Raw genomic sequence first — 23,291 nt, forward strand, 5'->3', positions numbered from 1 at the left:
CCTTGCCTTGTGCTGGGCTAGAGAGCCACATAATCACATCACTGATAATATGGAAACAGACTTCAGAAGGGAGAAGGGCAGGTTTATAGTTAGAGTCATACCAAGTTTGTAACTATCAAAATATTTATTGGAAATTATAAAATTTAAATAATAGCTATACATTATATACACACAGCTACAATTTTAGAAAATAAGGTTTCATGGTTGACAAAGTTCAGAGAAAGTTCAACTACATCGATACTAAAGTTTTTTTGCAATCCAGACTCCATTCTCTACGCTTCAGTTGCTACGTCACTTCATTCAAACGCAATCACAGTACTTTGCACACTGGAGTTTGGGTACGCTCCTTCAAATAAATAATTTATAAATACAGAAACTGCAGACTGGGCAACAGGGTTTGACCCCTTTCCTCATTCTTCCTCAAATGTGCGAGCGTTTTTAACGCAAACGATTGTTAATTCACCTCTTCTCTTTCTAAGTAACACACACAAAAGTTGTCCTTACTCAGAAGTGCCATGGAGTCTCCACTGGAATGCCAGGAGAGAGAGACGATCTGGAAGTCACCTGCAGAAACAGATCAGAGTTTGTCAGCACGAAGCTGACAGTCCATCCTCTTACTCTAGGAAAAAGTAGCAGGAGTCAGTCACACACCCTACAAAAAATATCCTCCCCACCTTGGAAGCCCTGACAGGGCACTCGGTTTTGTGACTGCTGCAGCAGAGCCCATCCATCCTCCTACACGGCAGCGCCGGTAAGCTGCGTTACTGACCCCCTGCTCCAAACCTGCAGTTCCTCTCTACTCCACATACAAGCACAGATTTTGTAAACTCAGCATTGTAATGCAAATAGATGCCACAAGATTGTTCACCAACAGAGCGCTGCATACCCCAATGCTATTGCACGCCTTGGGTAGAGAGGAAAAAGTGGAATCTTTGCGGTTTCTTTTCCGTTTAGTACACAGAAAGGCATTTATGTGATCAAGCTAATGGCTTCGTATCACTTACTGCCAACCATAAAACTTCCCGTCACGCAGGCTGACTTAAGAGTTCAGGTTCATGTGTGTCCTTCTGTCTTTCCACATTGGATTTACTATGCACGTTTTTCCCCATTAGCATGTTGTTGCAGCTTAGTTGTTTTCAGAATACCCAAAACCATTATAGGCATTTCAGAGTCTTTATTGCAATTTCATCACTTGGCATTCTGCACAACTACGGTTTCTATGTAAACAAACTGATATGAACAGAAATCTTGAGAAAGAATTCAACGTACTGTATGATTAAAGCAACAATTAAACCATTGTTAGCCCCTGCACTCTGTCCTTGATATATTTTATCATGTTTGCTATGTCTTCTTATGAACTCCTCTTTTTTGAGGATAGAATTCCCTGTTTTTAAAAAGCTCCAAGAACACATCTGGGCCATTTACGTGATAACATTCGGACCAATTTATAAGCAGAAAAATATTTTGTAAAGAAGAAGCTGCTGATGGTTTGTGGAAGTTACTGCAGGCAGCCTTACCTTCCATCGGAACCTGCACCGACACACAGCCAGCCGGGGACCATAAGTAGACTTTGCTATTTCCTGTACAAACGGCAAGTCGAGGTTGTCGTGGATCCCACTGGAAAGACTGGATGGCACACAGCTGCTCTAAGACTACAAACAGTTTCAGCTTTTGAATGTCCCAGATCCAGACAGCGTTCGGAATGTTATCTGTCAGAAAAGTAAGAGGTAATCATGTAAATACCTGGAGGATAAAAAGATCACACTTCCCCCCCCCCCCCCCCCCCCCCAAAGAAATGGGCATTAATTGAGGCCTAACAAAACACAAACCATTTAGGCACGCTACAGGTTTAACACCACTCTTGCCTAGCAGTGCCTTCAATTTTGCCTTGCAAATATTGCAAAAAGGATAAAAGAAGTGACTCAGTCTTCCGGTCCTTCACCAGCTTTTGTCAAATTAGTCACAGGTACGCTGCTGTCGATGGGTTTTGCATCCGAACCACAGCTTTCGCATCCAGACGCAAACAGCCCTTCAGGACCATCGAAGGGAAAGATTAAATGTTAAATCCATGACTTTCACTATTTGAGGTGATCAAAAGCCCCCCTACTACAGGTAGTGAAGAACGCTGCCTTTCAAGAGACACTTGCTGTAAATGGAGGAGGAGAGATTTGTGCATCTCATTTTCTAATACAGTGAGCTCACATCCATTTGAAGAGATACAAAAAGCATACTATTTTCATTAAATACAAAGCCAAGACCCAGCTAATGCACTGATAAGTGGTTCCGGCAGCTCACAATACTTCATGGACGCTAGAAGACATGGACTGAATATCCTCTGTAGTTACACGCTTGCACAACGGAGAGATGATTTTAAATAGGGCCACGAGTCTTCTCATAGCACAAAATAACTGATCGATTATTGCCCTCGTGTCTTTCATGAAACCACGCCACATACAATGAATAGGTTTCCCCTTTTAATATAGGGCAGCAGGAACTTACCGTTTTTGGTTGCCAGGAAACAGTTATCTGGACTGAATGCCAACATCCCAATCCCCATTTTGGGATTTGCCCTGTCAGCAACTGGTTTGATATATTGCAAAGAAACTGGCACCTGGGAAATGTCATCTGGAATTTGAAATAAAAGTACTTTACTAAGCAAGCCTGAATGGACAAAATATTTAAATTCCAACTGTTAAAAACCCCCTCATCTGTGAAGCAATAGGACCATATTTTACTATTCTCCAAGATGTTCCAATCAAAAACTGCAACTGTTCTAAGGTACTGCATCTTCATATAAACAGCTTACTATTGTTGCCTTTCTACAAAAAAAGAAAGGCTGGAAATCCAGGCAAGTCTGAGATTAAACTATGAAGAAAGAGAGGAGAGATCAAGTTTTCCACTACCTTTTAATTTATATTTCAAACAAACACCAATGCAAAACAAAGGTCATTTACAGTACCACAAACAATGAGACAGTAAAAAAAAAAAAATACTAATCTTACATTGTCTGCCATCTCTTTATTATTTCAAAGCCTGTTGTCCAGAGGCAAGTTTAAAGCATTGCTACGACTATAGCTTCCTAGACAAAAGCCAAATGGCCTTTTTCATGCTCTGCTTTTTTTCATAACCTCATACCTAAGGGATTAATTACTATCCTGGAACAGACAGCAAGGCTGTAATGCCTTGCAGACAGCATCCCCTCTAGCAGGGTGCTTACTGCCCTTGGAGCTCTTCAGTTAACTTGGGAGCCTCGAGCAGAGCATCCAGAGGATCCATTCCAATATCAAAGAGGCAGAAATCGCCTAGAACGTTTATTTATAGAAAGATTCCACATGGCAAACTCAAGCATCTCATTTTAGTAAACTTTGACTTACATTTACTTTGTGTGCTGAAGAGAGAATTAGCCAATGCTCTTGTTGGAGGGAAAGAAAGTCTCTCTGTTTCAACAGATGGGGATTTCTCCACTTCTTTATACACAATCTACAAAGAAACAAGCCAGAGTTCTACAGAAGGGCCTCAGAGAATTTGAACGTGGACCATTACCAAATCATCCACATCCCACTAACTCATTTGCAAGCGTATTGTATCTCAGCATCCCCTAGTTCATCAATGGAAGAAAGGGCTTCAGCAGGCAAATACCGAATCCAGCATTCTCAGCAAATCATTTGCTATTTGGAACCACGATCAGGAAAAACGCTCCTGTGACAAATAAACAAACCTCAAAGTCTACGAAGAATGAGTCTGCCAGAGTACACCTCATTTGTTATTCCTGAGAGCTAAATCTGGCAGTATAATAAATCATCTTCATTACAATGGGAACATATATTCCATTGTTGCAACAAAGAATCTCCAATCGGATACTATCATAAATAAACGCAAAGTGCAACACTGCAGAAGGAAATAGCAAAAATATTTTAATGGTGTGCCTACAACGTGTTGTTCCCAAATGCAAGCACCAGGCTAAAATGCACCAACTGCAATTCCTGTCTGTGTGGAAGAGATTAACAGAGCTATTTCCATTTGTTTTCCATTACATATTTTACACCTAACTGGAAGTAAGGGCATTTTTCAGTCGTGAGGAGTTTTGCAGAGGTGCCTTTAATGGATCATGCCTTGCTTCTGGTTAAGAGGCATCACCACAGTCACGTGAATATTGCAGACTTACAGCCTACAGATGTAAACTCTTGCAGGATATCTGTCCAGATGCAAGACCAGTCCTTCCTCTGCTGTGGCATGCAGCACTACTACGCTGCGTGTTCTTTTTACCTTGATGGATGAGAACAGCTTGTGATTTTTGGAACAAAAGCTACAGCTCTCCACCTGCTGCCAACTACCCAGAATCTGTTGGGCCTTGCATATACATGTACTCAAGGACAGAAATAAGCGATGGCAGATGTTTGCAGGAAATGCTCTTTAGGTGAGCTGGATAAGCTTGTACACACAAGATGTAACTCTGATCGCAATCCAGTTCCAACGCTGTTTAAAATCACAAATTGTATAAAGCCAAGACAAATCTCTCCTGTTAAAGTTTCCCAGTTTGCCGTCATCTGCATACCCAAATCTGTAATGCAATCCCCACACACATCAAAATACATTGGCATACGACAGAAGTTGTCTGAGAATCTGTTAGTGCTAAAGCCGAGAGGATCGTATGTGTGTATTCCATGGAACTTGAAAGGATTCCTCTATCTTCCTTACATCCCCAAGTTTTCATGCAGTTTCCCAGGCCCTATTTACACATTAGGAGGGGAAAAAGCAAGGTCTCCAGAATGTAATGTGTTTACTAGCATCCTTCAGATATAGACAGCAGCATCAAAGCACTGCTAATGATTCAATGGATTTTAGAACCATACTTACAGTCTTGGTGTTAGCAATGGTTGCTGGGTGCTCAAACTCAGTGATCTTCTTCCAAGTTACGTGGTTCAAGATACGCACCTAATTCAAGGAAGCATTGTGAGACAAAACTGTTACGACAAAGTTCCACAGAAGGCTTAGGTAAAAGAGAGAAAGTAAACTGTTTCTTACCTTTTCATCATAGCTGCCAATTGCCAAAAATTGACTGCTGGGACTCCAGGCGATTGACTTTATGCCTAGTGACCATTCATAAGCCCGATATGTGGACAGCAGTCTGCCGTCGAGGGAGTACAGCAATATTTTATACTGAAACATAAATAGATTAATTCTAAAGACTAACAATATTATTAAGATCCATAGAGAGGTGAAACCATTCCTTCCAAACTATCCCTCCCTGCTTAAAATGCAGCAAGTTAAATACAAAGGGCATGGTCTCTTATCTGTGACTTAAGACAAGAGGCTCTAGGCTTCCAGGTTGGCTCTTCTGGCACTCAAGAAGACGTCCAGCCTGTCCCCAGGAGCACAAATGCCCCACTGGGCCTCAACAATGGCCCATCCAGCCCAACGCTCTTCATCGGCAGCAGATGCTGTTTCGGAAGACTCTCGTGCTCCTTCAGCCTCTGCATGCCATCTGATCAGGGACGTTACAGCCCTGCCCATTCCCAGGGGTATTCATTTTGATCGTGCTGCCCCTAACTTTACGGCCACAGGGGGACACTTTTCTACACCTAGAAGTTCACCCACTCGGAGCAGTAAAGGATAGCAATTGATATATCCCTTGCTAACTTTTTGGATGAGTACTTTTACTGAACTGTAAAATTACTGTGCAATGCAATGTAAAGCAAAATAGGAGAAGAGTCTTACAGAAGAACTCTTTCATTATTTCAATAGTGGCTTCTGCAATGTTTACAATCAAATTCTTTTTCCCCAAGATAAATTAGAAAGCAAGCTAGTAAGATAACATGCTGTCATTAAAGATTTGCGTAACAGTTTGACATGCACTTGTAAGGACATCCGTTACCAATACAATTATAATATTTAAAATGGTTTGAGTTCAGCTCTTGTTATGTTTAAAAGAAAAAAAATTATGATGCTAGTTATTTTAGTTACTGCCTTATACATGGCAGCTACAAACCAACCTGAACTCTCCAAGAAAATAATCTGCTTTTTCCTCATACCTCCAGACATGTATCCCACACTGCCAGAACACAGCCATTAGGAGCCCATTCAATCCCAAACAGATCTTGCGTTTCGGTGTCAAAATGCTGCCCCCAAAAGAGAGAAAACAAAACCATTTGAAACGTTATACTAGCAAATACCATTGTATCTGACTGAACATAGTCCTCGGTTTTATCCTTCTAAGTGCTACCACAATTGCAAAACAGCCTTTTGCATGCTAGGGTAGAAACAGAACTATTTTCTTTTGTGACAGCATGCTGCAGTCACTGTTTCTTTGGTTTCCCTTTTCAGAAAAGGCAAAAAGTTGCTACACGTTAAAGTGAACAGCATTTCATAAGAAAATAAAAGTAGTTACACTGAATCAGTCAAGAAATTTAGCCAGCCTAATTCCTTGCCTCAGAAAGACCGGTACAGGATCATCAGGGAAGAGCCTGGGAACGTGACAAGCATTTAGTGGCATTTCCCAAACTTTGCTTTCAGCTTCGAATGAGACTCAGAATTCCTGAACCAGAGGTGACACTATGTAGTTCTTAATGGGTTTCAATTTCTCAGATCCATCTGGTCCTCTGAGACATGCTAGTGTGCATCCTTCACAGACTAGTCTCACTGCTAAACAGAAAATATTATACATTCCAAATTATGACCTTACCAAGCATTTGATACATCCATTTTTATTAGTGTAGCATAGTTTATTGTAAATAAGCTCATGCAAGAATTTAAAGGTGAACTTCTGCATTCCATCAGAAATTCTTTACGTGCGTATAGTATACATTGGCCTCCTGAACAGAATATTGCTACGGAAGTATGCCTGCAGGCCAACGAAGGAGCCAGATGCTGAGTAGAAAAATGCATCAGCAAGCCTAAAACCAGACTACCAAAGCAACCAAGTTTAGTGTGCAACGAATTCTTGTAGTCAATGCAGAAGCAGTGGAAGGCAAGGACGGATCTTACTCTCAGTAGCTGCCAGTCGCTGCATACAAAGATGCTAACGAAGTCCTTGCAGTCACGTCTTTCCGCTACTGCCATATAGCGGCCATCCTTAGTGAATGCTATCCCTGTCAATGAGGCAAAGTCCATTAAAAAAAAAAAAAAGGAGACAGAAAACAAGACAGAATAGCGGACTATTCTTCAATGAAAAGCAGCTACTCCCAATTCAGAGAAGTAAAAGGAGGAGGAAAAATATCTTCACAGAAGATCACATTAATCAAGGCAATGCTTAGTTTTACTAACTGCCTTGTGTCAGCCATTCTTAAACTTTGAATATACTATTTCTAAGGATGCAGCTTCACAGCTAGTGCAAAACTTCAGCATGCTTCAAAAAACCACGTTTGATTACTGACAGACAGTTGTAAAACCCACAGGTTTCAAATGAACAGTTCATTTAGCCTAGCTAAATGGATTCGTTATGCAACCACTGGTACTCCACCAACTTCCAGGCATTGGTCCCCATCCACTCTTACTTTATATGGAATACAAAATTCACTTTGTCGTACATGGGATATTACCACACGCAAGCCTCAGGCAGGGAACTGCTAACTCCAGCCATGTGGCTAGGCAGTCCTGACATGAGCTTCGCTTTCAGATCTTTCCATGTGTAGAAGATGACAAAAGCCCCTTCAGATTAGTGTTTTCATCACCAATGCATCCAGCTTAATTAAAGCCTTAAAGGACCCTTCAGAGGCGAACACAACAGAAAGATGCGTATTTGCAGAACAGGCACACAGATCGGATGCAATCCTTCGCTCGCGGTGAGAATACGACAACCCCAGAGCACATCTTGGTGCATGGCAGCAGGCGGCACGCAGGTACTGATCTCGGAGACATGCACCCCTGAGGGCCAGCTAAGCCCTCAGCAGGGAGGGTGCCAGAGCCTGCTCCGAAACACGTGTTTCGGCAGCACACATCAAATTCATTTCCCCCTTTCTGCCATCCCTGCGTTAGGTTTGTGACACTTACCCTGCTGACAAGCCTTGGGATACTTGATGTAAGACACCGATTTCGTACACAAGGACCACACAGTTATCCGCAGCTGTCCCAAAGAGAAAAAGACAAGGCAGTATTTGTTTATTTTTGTAGGTAAACACACAAGTAAGTAGAAACCCAGAAGTCTAATTCAAGAACACAAAGTAGATCAATATACCTTCTGTGGTAGCTCAAACACAAAGCCCTAAGAAGTAACTGTGAGGAATTATCTCCCGGCTTGCCTGCAGCTAGCAAGGTTACCGATTCCAAATTAATGTTACAGGCACACCAAATACTCTAGAGGGGAATGAGATGCAGAACACCGACATGGAGAAGAGCTCTTCATCAGCGTTAAACTTACTGATATTAGCAAGAATCTAGCTACATGATTGCCAGTGTACGGTACATAGACACTTTTCAGTTGGAAAAACACAGTTTCATCACAGACTCTAGAAGAGAGGCATGAAGTTTCTTGCATTTACGAACGGATGAGACCTTACAGCAGCTCAAGAACATTGTCTCTCTCAGGACAAGGCTACCAAGTATGAAAATTTAAGCTATATCTTTCAGCTTCTAGACACACTCAGCCGTGACAGCTAATTTGCATTTTGCTCTTCCCTCCTCAGCCACCCACAAGAAGGCAACATTACGTAATTACTGAAAGAATGAGAAAAGGACCAAATTACGCTATGCAAAGCAAGGCATTAAACATCTTGTTTCGGGTATTTCTGGCAGCTTGCACATCCAGAAAACACAAGAACTGCAGAGAGGGCAGTCAGCTGCAAAACAAGCCTCTCCGCAGCTCTTCAAGGTCACAGCCTGCATTCTGGAAGCTCCGCGTTGCCATCTGCAGATTATTCAATTAAAAACAAATACTTACTCTCCCTTAGCAACGGCAGCCACACCAGACATATGTGCATTAATTGGTATGTCATGTGAACCTTCGCATTTATATCTGGAGCGAGGAATGTTTCCAGTGTAATTTTTTTTCTTGCGTTTCCCTAGGTTTTATCGCACCAAGGTAAGAGATTCTAGAAGAGACGCAGGTAAAACTATTTTTGCAATAAAGCACTACAGTTGTAAAGCTGCCTTTCCCAAAACCTAGCTCTGATTCATCATACAAGTCAAACGTCTGCACTGCCTACCATCTCATCATCCTCCTGCATCAGATGCAGGCCACCAGCATCACCAGCAGTCTTGGGAGGAAGTTTCTGCTATGATTTTTTTTTTTGCGCAGTTTGTCCTCAATGCGCATTTTCCTGCCCTGAATTGGTACTGTTCAACGGTGACAGAGGACTCCAAAGTAGCATCCTATGTATCTGTTCCACCTGCAACGCTACAGACTCTGCATTGCAACACAACCTGGAGGGGTTTGTTTTTTTTTTTTTATTGCTGACATCTTTTTTGCTAGGGAGCACGACTCAAGTACTTGACAAGGTGTTCAAACCAAGTTACGGAATCCTCATAAATGCTGCCTCCCTCCAGAGATAACGTGGAGTCCCAAAGCAAAAGAGCAGCATTAGCTGTTCTCCCTGCTGCTTTCTATGTACGGAAGAAAATTTTAAGATTTGAAGAGACAACACAGAAATCAATTTTTTTTTTTTAATCTATTACAGGAAAGAGCACAACCAGGTCAGATTCCAGTCCGCTGCTATCCAAAGTTAAAAAAAGCTATTGACCACTATTTGATGCAGCATTTATTATTCTCCTCTATTATTTTACAGGTATGAAATTACAACTAGACATCTATAGAACCAGCTTTAAGTTCAGCAGGTCCTAGAGGAATCCACTAGATGAACAACATTAATCAAGTTTTATCACTGCAACTGCTCACTTCCGGACATACAAAAATACAGCATTGTTAGTCTGCTCTTCACGCAAGATTTACTTTAAAAATACCAACACAATGCCTACTCACATTCTTCTATAGCAACTGCAACAGTGATATGCTGCTTGCTGCTATTAATTGCAGTGTTAAAGGTACTCGCTGCCAACCCTCCCTTGACCAAAACACACAGCATACACAACCCGCATTCTACAGCCACTTAATACCAGCTTAGCAGCTGCAAGCTTTGAATGCTGAGGTCTGGATCATCATTTTTCCCGACAACGGAATCCAAGTTTACGTTTGTGCTGCTACTTGGCCTCACAATCAACTCACCTGGCCTGCTGTGTGTCAAAAGCTCTTCTATCCCAGACCACATCGGCTGGCTCAGAGCCTCAGAACAAGGCAAAGCCTTCCTGCTCACATCAAGCTCAAGTACATCGGAAGAGGAAAATCTCTGGAGGTGAGAAACAGTACATCGTGTGCAGAGCTCTTACTGTCACCTCTGCCCTGCCCGAGACTCCACCGCAGAAGAGAAAAGGCAGGGACACCTTCATCTGGAAAAGTCTTTCTGCATCCACCTCTGCTTCATCCTGGAGCGCAGTCCTCTGTTCAGACAGAACCTTCTCTAAAAAGGTCAAGTTCTGTAACTCCCCAGAGAAGGCACCAATAACTGTTTCCCTGTTCATTCTTGTCACGTTGCACTTAACCGCTGAGCAGGCACTTCACCAAAACCGAAGGTTTCGGTAACATTAAACGCTGATACTGTTGGAGTAGCACCCACCTACACCTCCCCAACACATCACTGCTAGCACACATTGCATAAATTGCAATAATGGCATCGCAGTACTGGGGAGAGACTACAGAACACAACCAACACACGCTTACACCCTGTCTACAAAAAAAAAAAAAACCACCCCACATAAATACACTTTCTGAAACAAAGACCTATTATTATACCGGATGCCTACAACCCTTTGATAACCGAAGCGCTTCATCTTCAGGCTTGATCTAAATCAGTCACAACACACCCATAACAACTATTAAGATCCTTTCTTCAACTTCAGCATCTCTCTCCTGAAAAGGCTGCAAGCTGTAAGAGAAGCACACAACTGCAAGTCAGAGACCGCGTAGATGTGCTGCTGTAACGTCATTGCAACCTCTTGCCCACGTCACACGACACATAATCTAAGGTTTTGGCCTAGCGTTAGATATGTGTAAAAGAAAAACCATTTTAATTCCTGAAATTAGGATTCTTTTCAGTTGTTCTATTTGTATACACTCAAACATTTTTATAAACTGAGAAAGTTACATTATGTGCTTACAATAGGGCCTTCACACCTATCTTACACGGATTAACAACGCATGTATGATTAAATTGTGACAAAGGGAGAACCTTTGTATTCCCAACTGGAACTGAAACGTTATTCCACAATCTTGCCCAAGCTGCCAACGTAAACTAGCCCGAGAAAGATTATTTCACAGCTAGCGGAGATGATTATGAGAGACAGAAACAGAAAATGCACAGAGGGTGAAAAAAGAAAACCAAACACTTCAAAAATGACAATAAATTGCACCGCTCTTACTTGCTTTTCTCAGACTTTGCAGAGGAGGGCCAACTGCTTTTACAGCAGAACAGTGGCCAATTAAGCCTGCAGCAAGCACTTCTTCCCTGATCATTTTGAGGGGTACTTTCTCTTTAGCATAGATGACTTGATTAAGTGGAGTTGTCAAACTCAAATGCTAGTGATAACGGTGTCCGAGAAGTTTTCAGCTGTTGTTTTGCAGTGGAAAACCAAACCAAAAGCAGAAGCATTTTTAAAATAGCCTAAAAACAGCTGAGAAATAAAAGGTATTTAGATGGTAACGTGATAAACAGTCTCCAGCACTGGGTTCAGGACTACGTCCCAATGTTGACAGCTACAGGCAGGTGTAAGACTGGCGATTTTCAATAGATAAAACCACACTTTTAAACAACCTTGCATCTCAAATGACTGTCAACTTTTGTCCCAGACTTGACTGGGTCACAAGGCCTCCTTACATAGCAGTGTCTGTCAGCACCGGATTTCAGAAGATTATTCAGAGCACATTCCTCGACAGAAAGCATTTTTCAACCAACGCAGCCATTTACAGTTACTAAGGATTAGCTCCAATATACACAGAAACACACACTTTTTCCCCCTGCTGCTGCAGTTCGAAAGAAGCTCCTTAATGCTTTGGTACCTAAGGAAGAACTAGGGAAAGTACAATATATGTGGTTTATAAGTACGGCTTTTCAAAGAAACACTCAAGAACAATGCCGCTGACCTTCAAACCATTTATCACAACACACGAGAGTCATGAGGAAGCGGAGGATCCATTTGCTTCCTCTGTATCTTTTACCTGCAGCTCTTGCTTAAGCTCTACATGTGCCTATGAATTCGGGTGGAACGGCGGCACTGTAAGAGGAGAGATACCTGGTACAACACCTTCCACAGGACAAACTGATCGCACGGAATCTTCTAGCCATCAGCTTGCCGCGTTACACGCTGCAGGCATGCAGAACTGCCTCACAAAGCAGGGCAGATTTCACCAAGAGAGGAATCGCCCACTACAAAATAAGTAACAAATGATAGCTATGGGACAACAAGCTGCTTTCCAGCACACTGCATGAATCAATATAATTAACAGTGTTCCAACTTTTTCAGATTCCAGATAGACTTTGCGTAGCAGGCTTTCAGAAGGTGTTTTTCCAACCAATTTAGATTTGCTACCTCCATTTCCCCCCACCCCCCCAAAAAAACCCTGCTTTTCCTAACAGAACTGTACTCTTAGCTTGGTATGAACAACAAGGTGATGAAAAAAAAAATCAAGCTGCAACTATCCTATCAGTTCTCACATGGAGCTGCAAGACATAAACCAACAATTAAAGAGAAAAAAAAAAGCCTTCCAAGTTTGGGAGTACCTTTGAATATATCTGCTGCCCAGTAAAACTAGTTTTTGCCTGGCAACACCTAGCAAGTCTGTATCTCGCCTTGCAGTTTGCCAGTCTGGACAGCAGCGCTGACAGTCCCCAGCAGAAGGAAATCCTCCAACACAGCACAGCAAGAGTTCAAGGAACAAGCCTACATCTTTTCTACATCTCAACAGGACTTCCATCCTAGATGCTGATGGAACGACCCCTCCCCACATAACACTTAAGCTAACATACAGCACAAAGATGCCTTCAAAATTTTGGGGCAAGTAACTACGTACTACATGCAATTTTGTAATTAAGCAGGGTAGATTCCTCTGCATCTGCCAGTAATCCATTATTGTGAAAAACAACCCACTCCCGAGTGAAAGGATAGCGTCTCTATATACTTCCTCCAGTAAGACTGTACCATTTAATTGCCTTGTATATCGTGCCGTTTATTGCAGGAACTATTGTCAAGATTTAGACAGGTACCTGTACCCTTCAATATTACTGTACATCATGTAACAATTCTGGGACCCAAAACCTTGCGCATTATTACAGACTCATCTCCAATAAAATGATTGCATTTGCAGAGTTACATTAATATTAAGTGCACACAGAGCATTGCTGCCTGTCTCAAAAGACTGAGCAGAGTCAAAATGGATTTTGGAAACATGTGGCAGAATTCTGATGCACTCATCTCGAGTTAAGAACTCATCTCATCTCTAAGTTAAGAACCGCATACCAGTCACATCAAAAAAACCCACATTATTATTCACTATAATGCTGACCACAAAAAGAACTTGTCTATGAGTTAGCCAATGAGTAATTTTTCTGATGCACTAGTAAGTATGGATTGCTAGAAATAAATTAGCACAACCATATCCTTTAAAAAAAACGTAGAGGATTGAGTTATTTGTGAGCTTACAGTGAAGCCCCCATGTTGACCCAAAAAATTACGAGTAATTCTTTAGTGTTGGGCTACCAAAGCCAAGCTGCGCTGGTGGACGGGGCACCCCTAAGCACTCCCATCAATTGCTGAATTTGATAACATGCATAATACACCAATATTAAGTATCTGACAGTTTCTGTCTCGAGCACTACTCGTGTCTGTCCCACCAGACTGTGGATTTAGCATAGAGAGAGTAAACACTACTCAGACATCGGCATAACCCAAGCAGCTGTCTGACAAAAGCTAATTTAGCAACCTGTTTACAGCTGGAAAGAAAACTTATCCCAACACAGATGCCAACTTGGCAAAGGCTTAATGAAATCCTCTAAGGTCAAACCAAGTTCTGTTGGGAGGCAATAAATACTTGCTAGTCCACCCCCACACGCACGTGCCATGAGATACTCACTTGTAGCACATAACACCAGCCCTCAGTTTGGGTTACTCAGACCACAACACTTCTGCCCAACTGGCAGGCATGTCTTTACTGACTTCAGGCTGAAACTCGGGACTCTTTTTTTTTTTTATTTTAATCGCCATCAGGGTGACTCATTCCTGGGAAAATTAAGGCTTAAATTCATCACTCCTCATAACCCACTATCTAAAGGGGTAGGGGAAGGGAAAGGGACTGCTTTATAGCCAGAAAGTCTCTACCCCAGTCAGCCCTGGAAATCCTTGCCAGCACTAAACATCCTCGCCGGAGAATTCCACCACACGTGCATCAGGAACTATGCCGTAGCCATATGCAAGTTCCTCCACAGGTTCCCTTGAGGGCATCAGCATTTGCACTAACTCTAGTCCACACGCACAGACGACAAAGTCCCCCATCTATATTCCATTTACATTGGGATATGCATGAAAAAAGGAAGAATCTTACAGTGTGACATTTGAATTCAGTGCTAGCAAGGGTTACGACAGAATAACCTGTCATCTAAAGTCCATCTAGTTTTGAAAGAGTAAATATAGCAAAGGGAAAAACATCTTGCATGTAGTTCTTAGCAACTTTCTGACCGTTCATCGTTGTGCTGAGCGACATGAATTGTCAGCTCTAATCCAAAGACTACAAAGGTGGGGAGTCAGACTTCCATGTGCTTTCCAACAAGCCCAGCATCCACAAACTGATTTGGATTCTACCTTAGCGTGGATTCCAGAACATGGCTCTCAATCAATAAGCGCTTACAGGCGTTTTAATTTTAATTTCGCGAGTGGCTCTATCAACAGCAGTCCGGCTCCTATGTGCCAAATCAGTTACAACAATATTTCCAGGATCTGGATCTAAATCTCATAGGTCAATAAACCTAAGACCACGTTTGTTAATTCCATAGCCACTCTTACATGTTTATGTTTGGGGTTTTTTTTTTTTTTATAGCAACCCTGACCCTTCCCTGAGCTACAACACATCCGATTTCTAAAATTGCTTCGATTAATGCCAGTTATCCCTACGCTTTTCTCAAACACATAATTTTACCTTCAAAGCTAAGTGCCAATTTTCTATCTTATCATGAGAAGCAAGGGGATAAAATGTTAACAGAATAGCTAACAGCTAAACTGGAATTAACCTAGATTACATATACGAATATAGGAGAACTATATCCACATTCTTCACTACCACTACAGCTTTAAGAGCTTTAGGTTATTTTAAGAGGCGAAGGGCAGACAGTAACATCTGACACCCTCGAGAGTAATCATGACTTCACACTTACATGGAACTCGGTTGTGTTGAGAATGTGACGACCATCCGGACTCCAGCATGAAGCCACCAATCCCGCTGACCCCTCGTCTATCTTACAGTGCCAGTCTGGCTGCTCCAAGGACCAGACCTAGGTCAGAGAGGAAACCAAAGAGCGCACCAAACGAACAGCTCGTCAAAAGATCTGCTCACGAGAACACGCTACAGCCGAGAAAAGCTTCCTGCACCACATACCAGCGAGGTCAGGAAACCTCCGAAAGCCCGTGGCCATGAAGGACTGGCGCTGGATCCCACTACAAAAGTAAGCCCCCCACCTCTGTGTGTTAGTACAAATTGTGAAGTAAGGTGAGGGCTTTTCCCCGCCCCGCGACAAATATTCTGAATCCAACACTTTAAAAAAAAGGTTTAGTCCATTCAACAAGTTTGCATGTTTATTATTTAACAAGTTTATTTCCTTCTGAACTAAGAAACTGTAGGATAATCTCCAGCTTTGATTTGTTTGGATAAATATTTTTATTCTAAATCTGTTCTTTTTTTCAAACTAAGGTCTTTGTCACGGTTTTAAAAATAACGGCATGCTGGGTTACCCTCAAACCACGCATTACCAATAACGACCCCAGTTCCTTTGGCGAAAGCCCTGAACGAGCGCTTGCCTTTAAGAAGCTCTCACTCGCACAAATCCCCAGTAGGAAAAGCGTTCGGTCCCGCTCCCGCCCTTACCTGCACAATCCCTCGCTTGTACATGGCGCACAGTATGAAGAGGGAATCAGAGGACCACTCGATGTACTGGATCTGGTCCAGGCACGTGTAGAGCTGGAGGATCTGGAGGGTGCTGGCGTCCCGCACCACCAGCCGGTACTGCACGCAGGAGGCCTGAGCGAGAACAAAACCAGAGCTGAGCCGGCGTGGGGCCGGGAGCCGCGCCCGGGGCCGCCGCCTTCCCACGCTTCGGCCCCAGTTGGGAATTTTGGGGTTTGGGAAGGCTTGGCGCGCGCCGTGCCCCGCTGCAAACCAGAGCAAGAGCTCAACCGGGAGGGAAGGGGGGGGGGGGGGGGGGCGCGTAAAAAGAACCCTCGCTCACTCTAGCAGCGCCGGGTGGCTCAGCCGAGTTTTTACAAAGTGATTCCCTGCCCCAGCAGCAGCGCTTTGCACAGGCGGCCCTCAGCGGGTCCCCCTCGCCCAGACCCGCGCAGGCCCGGGGCCGCTCCTCAGGCCGCGGCCCCGCTCACAGGCGGCGGCCGCCACTCACCAGGCACCTGCCGTCGGGGGAGAACCTGCCGAGCAGCCCGGAGAGCCGGAGCAGCTCCGAGAAGTTCATGGCGGGGCGAGGCGGGCGGCGAGCGGCCCCGCCGCCATTCAAAGCCGCCCGGCCCGGCCCGGCCCCGCGGCGGAAGCGGCCGGAAGGGGCGGGAGCGGGCGGGCCGGACAGCCAATGGGAGCGGGGCGGCGGCGCCCCGCGGCACGCCGGGAGCTGTAGTCCTGGGGCGGGCGCCCGGCGGCGGGAAGCGGGCGGGAAGCCGCCGCATGAACCTAATTATGATGCAAATGAGCCGCCTAATGAGGCGCCGCGTGCTCAGCCGCCGCTGCCCGCCTTCCCGCCCCCGCGGCCCGCCGCAGCCCGCCACGCCTCCCCGCCGCCAGGGACCCCCCCCCCCCCGCTCCCCGTGCCCTGGCTAATTACCGCGCTTTGCTAATTACAGCGCCCGGCTAATTAGGGACGGCACCGGGAGAACAGGCGGGGCGTCCCAAAAAGGCTCCCTAGCTGGGACAGAGGGCCTGCAAATTGCAGTAGAAATACACCGGTAAACAGGGGGCAGATTGCATTAGAATGAGTGAGTGAATGAATGGATGGATAAATAAATAAATGGCTGAATGAATAAATAAATGGAGGCGTGAATAAATTAAGTTTGGGGGGTGGAAGGGAGCCAAGCATCACCAGCCAAGGGGGAGAACCCCGGATAATCCCCCCCAGGGTACCTATTCCCTCGGGACACAGCCCCCGGTGTGGCCGGCTGCCGAGCTGGCCACACGGCTTTTCTGAGCCAACTTGGGGGACAGCGAGGAGCGTGCCAGGGACGTCTGTGTCCTAAAAACGGTCTGGTCCTCCAGCCCGGCTGCGTGTGCCCAGCGGGAGCAGCGCTCCGAGTGGCACCCCCCTGCCTTGTTCGGGGAATACGCTCGCCGTCATTTAAAAAATAAACCTCGGGATCAGAGCAAACGCTCGAGTTTTGTTTTCATGATGGATTAGGCAGTTAGGCTCCAAAAACCGGTTACAGCCACTCGGATGCGTTTAGGGGCTGGCGAACGCGCCCGTTTTCTGGCCCGACCCGTAACGAAGGGGCGGAATGCGGCTGCTGCTCGGCCGCCACTGCCCGCCCCGGGAAGCGAAGCGTGGGTGCCGGCAGGCAGAGCGCTGGCTGTCGGTCCCTGGATGGAGGCGAGTGACTTGAACACGCGGCCGATGATTCCACAGCGATGAGCACCGCGCGCCCGTGTGCCCAAGGCGAAAGGGCGAGCGACCGGCAAAACGGTAGCTCTCAAAAACGGGTGTCAGCAAGAAGGTGCATCAGTGAGTCCACCCGACGCAGATAATTAGTCTCATGGCTGACGGTTTTTAAGCAGAAACACTCAATCGTTACCCACTGCCACTCTACGCACGTCTTGGCGAGCCATTTTTCCCACCGCGGGATGCAGCGCGGCGAAGCACGGGGCCCTCACTGGCCCCCGGTCAGGCTGCCCCAGTCCTCTGACAACCCAAGAGGGACGAGCGGCTCGTTGTGACCAACGCGAGCACAAACCCAACTCGGCCATCGGCCTTCCCCTCTCCATCGCCGTGAAGCCCCGGCAGCCGCCTCGCGCTGCTGGGTGGCTGCCGCTGCCGGACCCCCGAGGGCCAGCTTGCCCCGGAGTCGCTTTGGCGCTGGCCACCAGCTTAATTCCCCGGCACGCTTGGCTGAGCATTCCCCACCCCCTTGCAACTGCCTCCTATTCCAGGAAGGAGCGCGCAAGCCTTTGCCTCACTTTTCACATAGCTTTCAGCAGCTCCAATGTCATTGCCTAGGCGACCGGGACGCTACTTGATTGTAGTGCAGTAAATAACATAGATCCTCAATCCCAGGCCGCTCCTGTCTGCGGGAGACCTCCGGGGGAACTCGAAACGCTTGGGGAGCCGGAGCAGGTAGGAGGAAAAAAAACAACAAAAGGAAACCCCTTGCTATTTGTGTGTGCGAGTTACTCGGCACAACCCTCTCGCCAGCGCTCGATAACGCAGCTGGACGATGACTTGTGGCCGCTTTGCTTTGTAGGCTGGCGACACAGTATTAAAGCCTCTCGGAAAGTTTGCTCCCAAGTGCCTTCCATCCGGAGTTAAAGCGCTGGCGGAGGCAAAACCGGCCAAGGCTTGAATGGGAAAAGCAGAGCGGGGTGGGTCGCGGCGGGATGCTGAGGCTGGCTGCCTGCCGCCGGGTCCCTGGCAGGGCTGGGGCTCGGCTGCCGGGGAGGGAGGCAGAGCTGGCTGGGTTAGCCTCCTGCCCCGTCACGAGCTGCCTGTCGGCGACTCTGTCCGTCAGAGAGGATTTCTGTCGAACCTGCCTGCTCCTTGGAAAGAAAATCCTTAATAAGCTGCTGGACCCCGAGGAGGGCTCCTGAGATTCAAGCATGCTGCGGGAAAGCTCGCTCGCTCCCGGTCACTTTTACGAGCCTTGTTTCGCAGGTGTGAATTTAATAATCTGGGAGCGGCGAGCCATAGCACAGGGTAGCGTTGGCACCTTGGGATCTGTCAACATTTTGCAAATGTTAAGTTATTTGCTGCGGGCTGGATGAGCCTGACGGCTCTTGTTGCGCGGAGGAGGGGAGGAGAGAAGGTCCAGGGGCTGGCTCACAAACCATCGAGCAACGCACGGTGCTTCAACGTGCGAGTTGGAAACGGCTCTCGGAAGTCTTCCTCCCTCAGGATGGGCCAAGAGTCTTTAGAAATTAGGAATAGCCCTGTTATACAGGTTTGGTGCATTTATCTCCCTTGAAGGTGGGCTGCAAAATGCTGTCACGCCTCATTCCGGGCTGTTAGAGTGGCAGGGTAGCGGCAAATATGTTATTGCTAGGGGAAATAGCAACGGGCACTTCTAAGTGGCTAAACCCGAGGCTTAAAGTTAACGGTGAGATCAAAGATGCTCCTTCTAGAGCCTGCAGGAACCCAGCCGCCAGGCATCACCCTCAGCAAGGCTGCAGCCCCCTCGTTCCACCCACGGGATCCTTTACCTTCCATGTACTGATGAAGGAAGGAAGTTGAATTTACAATAACTCTAAGAATACATTCAGCCTCTGTGGTCGAAACACAGACCGTGGGCTGAACGAAGCACGGTGGAATATATGCAAGTTCATCTGCTCTGCTTCTCCAGAGTCGCTCCCCCGCCTTGGGATGGCTGCAGCGGACCTTGGTGCCGCGGAATAAGCTGACCCCAACGCAAGCGAAGGCGGTGGACGGCCTCTTCGCAGGCTTTGTCTCCGTACTCCTGGCCTTTTTTTCCCCGTGTGCGGTTTCCCTGCAATGCCCCGACTAGCAACAGAGGGAAGCAGCAATCCAGCGAACGGTGGAGCCAGCCTGGGGAAGCGCGCGGCGAGCCGCTCTCCCACGTGAAAACAGGCAAATCGCACCGGCAGCCTCGGCGCCCGGCACCAACCCCCCTGGTTTGCACGCTTCAGCCCTGCCTCTGGAAGCCTGCAATAACTTGGGTGCAGGTCCTGCCGCGGGCTCCCCCGGCTGCCCCCGTGCCAGCCCCGCGTCCCGGCCGGCCACGCCAAGCATCGCCCATCGCCTCCCTGCTGCGTCGGGGCAGAGGGGACGGAGCACCCCTCGCCGCACCCTTCCCTGGGCAAAGAGGTCGGCGGTTTAATCAGCAGGTTTGGGTCTCTGGAGGTGTTAAATCCTCCCGGCGGGGGTTCGGCTAGAGAATTCTTTCTGGCAGAGGTCAGGGCGGTACCTCAGGTCTTTCCTTTGGTGCTGGGAAGCGGGTGGCATCAGGGAGCTCACACAGCTGCGGCAGAGGCAAAGCGGCCTTGGAACGGAGCTGGGGGGCTGGAAGCAACAAGAAGCTGAACCCGGGCCGTGGCTGGTCTCGCTCTGCCGCTGCTGCTGTGTTTAGCCCCGGGCTGGTGGCCTCCCAGTGCCATTTACACAGCATGGAGGCACCGGGAAGGTAATCGCATCCAAGCCCGCTAGTAATGCTTCTCTAGCAATGCAGAATTAGTCTCTAAGGCTCTTCCTAGTTCATCATGAATTAAGCTGGGCCACGGGGCCTCCTCTGCTTCCAACGGGATGTTTTTTCCTTCCGCTGGACCCCACCATCAGAGCGAATGCCTCCACCATTCATGGCATAACGGGGCTCTAAATGGCACCTCGGTTTAGAGTAAATGACACTGCCAGCAGCACCGCTGCACACCTCGGGGACCACTGTTTGCAAAGTCTGGTATGGTTCATTATCATCTTAGATGCCCGGCTGTCATTCCTGCCGCAGAGATGCTTTCCCGAGATGTGCAGCGATCGCCACAGCAAGGATGCACGTTACCAGCGCCGGCAGCCCGAACTCCTCTTTGTACCACCGAGTTTAGAGCTCAAGCGTGAGAAGACGCTGGCCTGGCTTCGCAAGCGCCGATCGCGCTTTGAAAGAGAAAGGGAACTTCTAAAACGCCCTTAAAAATATTCAGATTTTTTTCCTTTCGAAAACGAGTGCAGCCACGTGGTTAGAGCTGGTGTCACCCATCATGACCACACAGCCGGGGCGGTGCAGAGGTGCTTTCTCCGCTGAAGGGAAAGGCCTGGCTCCTTCCTGAAGCTGCCGCTGCCCCGCGCCAGGGATAGCAGCATGGAAGCAGGGTAAGGCCAGCAGCAGTCGCCTGCCTCAGCTCTAGGCTTTTCCTTTTCTGAAAGCTGCCGCGTAGGTCCTTTCGTTTCTCTGCGTGTCACACGTGGGACGAGGAGGGATGGGAGGACACCAGCCTCTCGCTGCGAGCTATTCTGTGATGAGGCCCGCGGGAAACGAGCCCTCCTCTGCTGTGGCAAACCTTCCTGGAAGAGCAGCTGCGGGTGCCGTGTCCCGCAGACGAGGCGCAGAGGCAGCAGAAAGCAGCCCGCGGGATCGGCCGTCGGGAGCATCGCCCTGCTTTCGTTTTAGCTCCCGGCCCCGGCAGCCGCCCGCTCCCCAGCTGACTCAGAGGGGCCCGTGCAACCCCGAGCATCACTCAGTTAGAAAGCGGCCGCGCTCGCGCTCGGCGTTTCGAGCCCCAAAAGCAGGAAGTTTTCAGACTTTCACTATTAGATGTCGGTACCGAGTTGAAACGAGATGCTAACGCTGGCGTGGGTAACAGGAGTAGCCCGATGGTGCCTGGGACACATCTGTGTCAGCCAGGGCAGGGGAGCGGTCCCGTTGCTTCCAGGGAGCGGGTAAGGGAGGAGGAGGACGCTCACATGGCGGAGGAAGGCGGCGCGGGGCTCAAGATGGCTCCCTGAAATCTGCCGCTCCTGCTGCTGGGGTCGGAGAGGTGCTGGGGACGTAGGGAGAGCCGAGGTACGCTGCGTGCTTCCTTCCGCGCTTGAAAGGGGCCAAGAAACTTTGTCCAGGGGCAAGAGGAGCAGAGGGGATCGAGGATGGCTCTGGTTATGCCCACGCTCTGGCTGAAGAATTGGCTCTCCCACAGGCTTCCCGCATGCGGTCCCGGGTAAATGGCGCGCTTTCTCCCAGCAGCGCTTCCCCAATGCAAAGCAGAGGCAACGCTCCTGCCTTGCGTGCCTTTGCAGATCTGTGGGCATTTGCCACTAGAGCTTCCTGAGAAAAATAGGGTAGCCTGTTGGCAAACGATGTTCCTGGGATAAAAGCTGCCCCATGCCTAACATGGGCAAACCAGGGTGAGGGCTGAAGGGCTACGTCAAAATAGAGCAGAGGCAGACTTCTTCTGGAGTTGCTGAAGTGGCCCCTGGTGACTGGGGATGCCTGAGCTTCTGCCAGCGCTCGGAGCTCCGGCGATGCCGCTTTCTTGGCACGCCTTGCTCGGAGCCAGTGGCACCCGAGGGTATTCCATACACCAGCCTGCGGGGTACAGCCCGTGGCCTGAATTTGCAGCCCTGCCATGATTCAGAGGCAGGAAGGTCTCTCCCGTGTTCCCCGGATTCGTGGAGCTGGATTCCCCCCCCCCAGAGCAGAGCGCGCTCCGCACAGCCCAGCCCGGACCCGGGGCTGCAACAAGGGTGCCTTCGGCTCTGATTCTCGCTGCAGGATTTCTGCCACCCGCCTTAGGGTTTCAGTTTGATTCAGAGAGCTGATACTCGAGAGTTCGGTATTGCTTTATCTAACTGGAGAGCCCAAGCCCTTTGCTGAATGAAGCAGGTCCAAAGCGATTACTAAGAACGGTTGTGCGAAGCCTCCCCAGGGCGGGGGGAGCTGCCTGTGCCGCGCTGAAGCACACCGTAAACATCTCGGACGGGGGCCTGGCATCCCAGGATCAGTGCTTAGCAGAAACGGGCTGACATCCCAACGCCCTGCCACGTTGGCCCGTTCCAAAATACCCCCATATTCATAAGAACATGTGCCTGTGCCGTCGTCACCAGAAATACCAGCCCTGAGGGAAAGCCTGGCTGGTTTATTTTGCTGTCTGTAGTCCTGGTCTGCAGTAAAGGCGTCTGCAGCCGCCTCCCGCCCCGTGCAAGCCTTTCGGCGCAGCAGGCTCCAGGGCAGGCTGAGCTTGCGTCGCCCGTCCCACGCACCGCTCCTTGCCCGCTGCGGGGCTGAGCGGCACCGTCTCCCCACCACGGGCCCTTCGGGGCTCCGGTCCCAGCCGTGCTGCTGGGAGCGAGGTGGGAAGCTCCCGCCCTTCGCCGGCCACTTTGCTGACGTGCGATGGCACT

General features: G+C 48.1%; 2 protein-coding genes across 3 annotated transcripts in view; one reads left to right on the forward strand and one right to left on the reverse strand.

Moving 5' to 3' along the window:
* Positions 1-454: 454 nt before the first annotated feature.
* On the reverse strand, positions 455-10,509 carry WRAP73 (WD repeat containing, antisense to TP73). Its single transcript, XM_075721737.1, has 10 exons — positions 10,318-10,509; positions 7,990-8,062; positions 6,985-7,088; positions 6,033-6,119; positions 5,026-5,160; positions 4,858-4,935; positions 3,375-3,480; positions 2,500-2,625; positions 1,518-1,709; positions 455-564 (listed from the first exon to the last, which is right to left on the reverse strand). Exons 1-10 carry the CDS (start codon positions 10,507-10,509, stop codon positions 455-457), a joined length of 1,203 nt encoding a protein of 400 aa, XP_075577852.1.
* A 5,154-nt stretch (positions 10,510-15,663) lies between these two features.
* Positions 15,664-23,291, forward strand: part of TP73 (tumor protein p73) — a 35,979-nt gene continuing 28,351 nt past the window's right edge. The window contains exon 1 of one of the 2 annotated variants that reach the window (XM_075721747.1): positions 15,664-15,695. In XM_075721747.1, the coding sequence (XP_075577862.1) occupies positions 15,664-15,695 (32 nt within the window). Of the gene's footprint in view, positions 15,696-21,231; positions 21,267-23,291 lie in introns of those variants that run through there. The other variant, XM_075721752.1, reaches the window with a different exon arrangement.

The sequence above is a fragment of the Pelecanus crispus genome, chromosome 15 (genome assembly GCF_030463565.1).
Source record: "Pelecanus crispus isolate bPelCri1 chromosome 15, bPelCri1.pri, whole genome shotgun sequence".
In the NCBI taxonomy this organism is placed as follows: domain Eukaryota; kingdom Metazoa; phylum Chordata; class Aves; order Pelecaniformes; family Pelecanidae; genus Pelecanus; species Pelecanus crispus.